This window comes from Acanthamoeba castellanii, assembly GCF_000313135.1.
Source record: "Acanthamoeba castellanii str. Neff unplaced genomic scaffold scf7180000084578, whole genome shotgun sequence".
In the NCBI taxonomy this organism is placed as follows: Eukaryota; Discosea; order Longamoebia; family Acanthamoebidae; genus Acanthamoeba; species Acanthamoeba castellanii.
In genome coordinates, this window is record NW_004457631.1 from 1 (window position 1) to 7303 (window position 7303).

Below are 7303 nucleotides of genomic sequence, written 5' to 3' on the forward strand. Positions count from 1 at the left end.
CCCCCCCCCCTTTGATGTGTTGTACTGGTTTTGGTTTTGGTTGGTTGTTGGTGATAGATAGGGAGAATAGATAGAAGGTGGTTGGTTGGGTGTACCCAAGATCATGTCGGGGTGATGATGCAGGTGGTGATGGTGGCGAGATGCCGCGGCCGCCGCGGAGGCCAGGTAGGTCCGGGCCAGGCGCTGGCCGTCCTGCTCGGCCAGGGAGTGGCGGCGGATGCCGCTCGGGCCGCCACCCTGCGGCGGCACCAGGGTGCCGGAGAGGAAGACCAGATGCCCGCGTCGCTTGGCCGTCCAGGCGATCCACAGCTGGCTGCCGCCCTCGGTCACGAGCCGGCACTGCACCCGCGACCACCCGCCACCATCCCTCTCCGACGTCATCATCATCTTCTTCGAAGAAGTCGGAGTCGAAGTAGAGGACGAGCTGTAGGATGAGGAGGATCTTGTTGTAGAGGAAGGGGTGGATGTCAACGTCGTCTGTGTAACAACTTCTTCACCATCTTCATCTTCTTGTTGTTGTTGTTGGGCTCCCGCTACTCGCGGCGGTTCGATGTCCGCCTCGCGTGGTGCCGAGTAGAGGTCTCCGCCCAATAGCTGCTGTAGTTGATGGTGATGTGTTGGTCGGTGGTGCCGTTCACAGGGTGGATCTGTCTTGGCTCGTCTACTCACCAGGTTCTCGTTCTCGTCGGCTCGGCTTCGATCTTCTTCTTCTTCTTCTTCATCATGAGCCTCCTTCCCCTCCTTGGCCTTGACGGGCTGCCCCACGCCCAGCACCCGCTTCATCTTGGGCCAGTCCTCCCTGACGATGTAAACTCGGAGGGGCACTTCGTCCTCGCCCACGTGGGACAGGAGGTGTCGGCGCAACGCCCTGTTTTTTGGCTCCATCGATGACCGCACTACGCGTTGTTCGTTCTCTTCTTCTTCATCTTCATCTTCTTCTTCTGCTCCTTCTTGACCGTCATCTTGAAGGAGGAAGGGGCCGCCGCCACCATATCCAGTCACCTTCCGAAAGGTGTGGCTGGCCTGAAGGATGGTACCGCCGTTTCCGCTGTTTATCACCACCATCATCTCCATGAACGGCGAGACGAGACGGTTCCACTCCATCTGTCTGTCTTCTCTATCCGCACTGGCTCCTCCGCGCGTGCAGAAGGCCAGCCTCTTCTCCTCCGTCAGCTCGTCCTTGTCGGCGCCCCAAAAGAAAAAAAGCGCACAAAAAACGAAAGTGGCGAGCGATCCGGGAGAAAACTGGGCCGAACCAGAATTTGGAGAACGCGAGCTGGCGCCCATTGGTCTACGCTAATATGAGGCAACTTTCGTCCCGAAATTCGACGGTAAGCAGCACGAAAGCCGGCGTATCTTAGAAACGATCTCACGTTCCGGGATACGTTAGGATACGGGGTTGGTATGGTGACCTCATTACGGAACTCGCGACTTATGCACCAATAACTCCCCATATTGCGTGTCGCGCACTTTTCCTCATTCAACACCAGATTCGCGATCAGACTTTACATCGTAGAAGATGGAGTAGCGCATGAAGATGAGGCAAACGCTTTGATTTTTTTCAAATCGCTCTACGAATCATCTTGCTCTTTGGTGTGGAATGCATTGGATGGACCCCACCGCTCGCGTACGCGCTCGCAGGGGAAGAGCGGCTTGCCCAGTTGCTGATTTACTCGATTGTGCGCGCGGCACATCCAGTCCGAGAGCGCATCGTGGGATTCGAGCTCGGGCGGGATCTCGTCCATCGTCTCCTCGAAGTCTTTGGCGCACACCTTGCAGGGGTAGAGGTGAGGGAACAGGGAGAGGAAGCTGCGCATGCGCTCTTGGTGCTGCCGCGACGGCTTGGGCGGGTAGTAAGCCGCCATGCTGTGGAGTAGCGTCCAGCCTGCCTGGCCCAGCTCGATCACATCGGGTGCGTCCTGCTTCTCCCAGTAGCCCTCGCTGTCGTAGCACTCGGTGGTGTTCTCATTCGATGCATCCTCTTCTGTGCCGGCAGATGTTGCCGTGGCGTCAGTTGACGTCGTGCCGCCATCTTGCTCCTGAGCCGATCTCTGTTCTCGTGCTTGCTGCTGTGAGCGGAACCTTCTGCGCATGTCGCTGCCGTAGAGTCCGCCCGCTCGTGGCTTACATGCACCACAATCTTCTTCATCTGCACCACCCACCACGAGTTGATCACCCTCTTTCTGCAGCTTCTCCTTAATCTTCTTGAATTGCTCCATGACTTGCTCGCAATCGTTCTGTTGTTCGTTGATGCGAGTTTTGTAGAGCCAGGCCTGATTCCTTCCTCGAATTTCTGTTTAATTTAGAGCTACATTGTTGATTGCAGAGGAGCTGAGGTAGTGCATCGCCCACGCTGCAACCTTAGCAGCCAAGTGGTGAGCCGTGCCGTGCCATGAAGAAGATTTTTGGGTGGCTCAGCCAGGCGCCAGCACCAAACGAGCAAGATGAAGAGCAAGATGAGGAAGAAGAGAGCTTCATCAACTGTGAACAGCTGCTGCCACCCCTGAGCGGCAGCCTCACCGAACGAAAGGAGGAGCCCACACCTCCTTCCTCCCCTCTCCTCTACAACAGCCAAGAGGTATTACCCCCCCCCCCAACCACAGATCGCTTCTTTCTCATCTTTGCTCACCCGATGCACACAGGGCGTGCGCAAGATGCGAGTGACGCTCTTCGTCAACGGTGCCCGCTCTGGCGGCAAAGTCATGCTGGTACTTGCCGGCCCACCACCCACACGTCATTGTGCAACCAGACACTCATCACTGCGCGTGTCGTGTCGTGTCGCTGGTCGTGTCGTTGGTCGTGTCGTGTGTCGTGTCGTCCGCACCCAGTTGCGCCCAACCGACACCCTCCTCGAGTTCCTGCTCAACGCGAGCAAGAAGCTGGGCACCGATGCGAAGCGAGTGTTCACTAAGTACGTGCGGCACTGCCACGCGCGCGAGGCTCAAAACTAACGCGTGATTGAATGCACACATTCACGCGTGCTCAGGGACGGTGGTGAGGTGGACGACGTGGAGGAGATCAATCCCGACGACCTGCTGTACATATCACAGGGCGAAGACTTCATCCCTCTGCTCTCACAGGGACCGCCTCCGCCGCCGGTGGCCACAACGTCACACACTACCGCCACTACCACCTCGCTTCCATTCACTGCCTCCGCCACGCCCATGAAAACAGAGCAAAAGGAGAACACGAAGAGGATCTATGATGACGACGAGGCTGAGATGGAGGAAGAGGAGCAGGCGGAAGTACCTGAGGCAACTGCGACGACGACCACGACCGCGACGATCCAGTCTTTTGGATACACTGGGCCGCCGACTCGCTCTTTCTCTTCGTTGTCGTCGTCGTCGTCGTCGTCATCTTCGTCTTCTTCGTCATCGTCGTCATCACTGGGGTTGAGTGCCTCGGCGGCCTTTGCCCAAGCGACCCGGAAGGTGACCGTCACCGGCAGCGTGGGAAGACTCTCGCCGGCTGAGGAGGAACGCTACCACAAGTGCTTGAAGACCTACTTCGGCTACTCCTCCTTCCGCCCTCTCCAGGTAAGCCGTGCGTGTGCGTGTGCGTGTGCGTGTCTCAGTACTCAGCTTCTCCTTCTCCTTGATGATGTGCAGCTGGAGGTGATTCGGGCGTGTCTCGAGGGCAAGGACTCGTTTCTGTGCATGGCCACGGGTGCCGGCAAGTCCCTGTGCTACCAGCTGCCGGCCCTGCTCACCCAAAAGGCACGCGCAGCCCATCCACCCTCAGACCACTACAACCATCAAGAGCCTCACCTTCAAATCGCATTTTTCTCCTCCAGGTCGTGGTGGTTGTCTCCCCGCTCATCTCCCTCATGGTGGACCAGGTCCTCGCGCTGCAACAGTACGGCCTCCTTGATTTATTTCTTTATTATTATTGTGCTATTTTTATTTTTTACTGGGATTGGTTGGGTCGACAAAAATCAAATTCCCACAATTTTGGTGGTTCGCCGGGGTTACAAGTGGCCGTTTTGGCCGGTGCTTGCCGACCAGTCCCGTGGGCCCTCAGCAGACAACCCCACCTTCTCCGTTCCCCTCCTCTTCCCTGATTGAGCCCCCGCCCTATGGCTGGACGCGCCTTTGGGCCGAAGAGCGCGAACAGGGCGGAGAGCGCACCTTGTGCGGCGCGGCGCTCCCCTCTCTTCTTTTCGGTAACGAAAGGAGCTTGTGCGGGTGTCGATGTCGGCCTGGGTGTGTTGCGGTGGTGGCTGTGCGGGAGGGGATGGTGAGAGTCTTTCTCGCCGGTTGTCGTTAAGGCATGGCTTCAGCGGGTGAGAGCAAGAGATGAGTTACATAGTACGGCGCTGTTCCACTCCCAGGCAGGCTGTCTCCATGGCTCCAACATTCTCTTCAGCCAACCGCAATCAATCAATCAAAGAGGGGTCAGCGTTTACAGCACTCTGTTGATATTTTATCAACATATAGATGAAGATTAGTAATGGGAGAATGTTGATATATTCGTACATTTGTTACATGCAGGGCCAACGTGAAGGCCTGTCTGCTGGGCAGTGCGCAGAGGGACAGTGCGGTGGAGCGGGACGCGTGCAACGGCAAGTACAACTTGGGTAGGCCTGCCACTAGTCTCTTTATAAGAAATGCTTGTATGGTGGGACTCTTGTAGAATCTCACCTTTCGCTTTCGTTTCAGTCTACATGTCGCCGGAGAAGATCGTGAACATGAAGCGACAGCTGCAGGAGCTCGAGGAGAAGAAGCTCCTGGTCCTGCTCGCCATCGACGAAGCCCACTGCGTCAGCGAATGGGGGCACGACTTCAGGTTGATGACCACACACACACACACACACACACGCCCGCGCGCGCACCCAGCACACACAACACGACATAACTCAATTCTTTACTCTCCGCAGGCGCGAGTACCGGGAGATGGGCAAGGTGCGCGAGTGGATTCCGTCGGTGCCGGTGATGGCCGTGACGGGCACGGCGACGGGCAGCGTCGAGTCGGACATCATCGCATCGCTCGCCCTGCGCCACCCGGTGATCGCCAAGTCCTCCTTCGCGCGGCCCAACCTCTTCTTCTCGGTCGCCATGAAGTCGGCGGACACCTCGGCTGACCTCAAGAAGCTCCTCTTCCCCTCTTCTTCTTCCTCCTCCTCTACCACTTCGTCGTCGTCTTCGTGGATCACCACTCGGCGCAGCCCCTTGCAGCTGCAGGAGTCCGTCATCATCTACTGCTTCACCATCAAGGAAACTGAACAGATCGGTACAGCCTCCCCTCTCAGCGATAATCGTGTGTGCTGTGTGTGTGTGCTGCGCGCGCGCGCGCGTGTGTGTGCGTGTGTCTCGTGTCGTGTGTGTGTGTTGTGGCTGATTGGGCTCGGTCCTCGAGTGAAGCTTCGTTGGTGCAGGCGATGGGCGTACGCGCGGAGGTGTACCACGCCAATTTGGGTCCCTCCGTCCGCGAGGAGGTGCACAAGAAGTTCGTCACCGACCAGGTCGAGGTGATCGTCGCCACCGTGGCCTTTGGCATGGGCATCGGTAGAGCCACCCTCCCCGTGCCTCTCACATTTTTCCACATTCCGCCTTCTCACACCACTTTTCTCTTTCCTCTTTTCTTTCTTCTTCTTTCATTTTTCTTTGTTTGTTTGTTGGGTGCGCCACCACCATCTGCAGACAAGCCCGACGTGCGCAAGATCATTCACTTCGGGCCTCCCAAGTCCCTCGAGGCCTACTATCAGCAGGTACCGCCCCGGCACGGTCTGCCGCTATCACCCATTCGGCCTGGCCCTAATCATTTTTACCGTGTTCCGTGCGCGCGTGTGGCGTGTGTCGTGTGCGGCGCGTGTGGCATGTGTGGCGTGCGTGCGGTGGTGGCAGGCTGGGCGTGCGGGGCGGGATGGTGTGGCGGCGAGCTGTCACCTGCTGTATGCGCCGGTGGATCTCACCGGCTATCGCTTCCTGTCGGGCGGCCAGGCCGACCGGCTCAAGATGGGGAGCGCCGTCGCCGCCTACGCCTCCACCACCGCCTGCCGGCAGCAGCACCTCCTCCAGTACTTTGGCGAGCAGGTGTCCTCCCCCCTCCCGCCCCATCGGCTTACCGACCGCTCGGGTGCTTAGAACGTGTCGTGCGTGTCGTGCGTGTTGTGCGTGTCGCGTGTGTCGTGCGTTGTGTGTCGTGTTTAGGCGCCGCCATGCGGGAATTGCGACAATTGCCTGCAGCCACCGGATTCGCGGGACTTTGCCGAGGAGCCCCTGCTCCTCCTCAACACCATCAGCCTGACCGGCGGGGTAAGCGCCTCCCCCCATAAGCCCCGCGTGGATCATTCCTTGCATTCCGCCCGTTTGGCCTGTGCCCTCACGGTGCCCCCCTCTTTTCTTCGTCTTGTTGTCCGCAGAAATTCGGAATGGCGATCGTGATCGACGTCCTGCGCGGGTCGAGGGCGGCCAAGATCCTGCAGTACAAGTTCGACCGTCTGCCCACCCACGGTACCTCGCCCAGCGCACACGACACGACCAACGCCACGACACGACCATGATATACGCTCATACAAACGCGACCAGGCCAAGGAAAGCAGTATTCGAAGGAGTGGTGGGGCGCGTTGATGCGTCAGCTGATGTGCCAGGGCTACATCGCCGAAAACATTCGGGACCTCTACAAGACCTACGCCGTGTCCGCCAAGGGACTCAAGTGGACCAGTTACGACGCTCCCCCCCTCTCTCTAGCGCGCGCTACCTCTCCGCTTCGACCGACTGACACACGTGTCGTGTCGTGTCGTGTCGTGTCGTGCCGTGCCGTGCCGTGCCGTGCCGTGCCGTGCCGTGCCGTGCCGTGCCGTGCCGTGCCGTGCCGTGTTCCTGTGCGGCGTGTGCGCACAGATGTGGGATACAAGGCGGGCGAGCGGATGGTGCTGCCGATTCCGGTGGAGATGCGGCAGGAGGAGAAAAATCGCGCGCAGGTCAAGGAGCGCCAGAAGCTGATCACCGACCACCAGCAGCTGCGCTTCATGGACACGAACGTCGAGGAGCTCTTCGGCAGCCTCATCAGCCTCAACCGGTACGCTCCGCCCCCTTCGCCCGCGATCCGTCAACAAGGCCACTTAACATCTCGCGTGTCGTTGATCGTGTGCGGTGGTGCGTGTGCGGTGGTGCGTGTGTGCGGTGGTGCGTGTGCGTGTCGTTGGTCGTGTCGGTCACAGGGAAGAGGCGCGGAGTCGTGGTCTGGCGCCGTACATGGTGATCCCGATCGCCGTGCTCGAATCGCTGGCCCGGATCCGGCCCACGACCGAGGCCCGCTTCCGGGCCATCGAGGGCGTCGACGATCACAAGGCGCGCACCTA

At 59.1% G+C, this 7303-nt stretch overlaps 2 protein-coding genes across 2 annotated transcripts in view; one reads left to right on the forward strand and one right to left on the reverse strand.

The window, feature by feature from the left end:
* Positions 1 to 1571: 1571 nt before the first annotated feature.
* ACA1_331580 (Erv1 / Alr family protein) lies at positions 1572 to 2219 on the reverse strand (the record flags this gene model as incomplete). Its single annotated transcript, XM_004367667.1, has 1 exon — positions 1572 to 2219. The coding sequence occupies one exon, from the start codon at positions 2217 to 2219 to the stop codon at positions 1572 to 1574; it is 648 nt and encodes a 215-aa protein (XP_004367724.1).
* Positions 2220 to 2392: 173 nt separating this feature from the next.
* ACA1_331590 (ATPdependent DNA helicase, RecQ subfamily protein) overlaps positions 2393 to 7303 on the forward strand; it is a gene marked incomplete at both ends in the record, with an annotated part of 6179 nt that continues 1268 nt past the window's right edge. Inside the window, 17 exons of the mRNA XM_004367668.1 lie at positions 2393 to 2578; positions 2643 to 2708; positions 2829 to 2911; positions 2987 to 3536; positions 3609 to 3682; positions 4005 to 4130; positions 4491 to 4576; positions 4659 to 4785; positions 4877 to 5229; positions 5361 to 5504; positions 5640 to 5707; positions 5844 to 6032; positions 6186 to 6254; positions 6362 to 6452; positions 6528 to 6662; positions 6843 to 7020; positions 7163 to 7277. Coding sequence (XP_004367725.1) covers positions 2393 to 2578; positions 2643 to 2708; positions 2829 to 2911; positions 2987 to 3536; positions 3609 to 3682; positions 4005 to 4130; positions 4491 to 4576; positions 4659 to 4785; positions 4877 to 5229; positions 5361 to 5504; positions 5640 to 5707; positions 5844 to 6032; positions 6186 to 6254; positions 6362 to 6452; positions 6528 to 6662; positions 6843 to 7020; positions 7163 to 7277 — 2640 coding nt within the window. The remainder of the gene's footprint in view (positions 2579 to 2642; positions 2709 to 2828; positions 2912 to 2986; positions 3537 to 3608; positions 3683 to 4004; positions 4131 to 4490; positions 4577 to 4658; positions 4786 to 4876; positions 5230 to 5360; positions 5505 to 5639; positions 5708 to 5843; positions 6033 to 6185; positions 6255 to 6361; positions 6453 to 6527; positions 6663 to 6842; positions 7021 to 7162; positions 7278 to 7303) is intronic.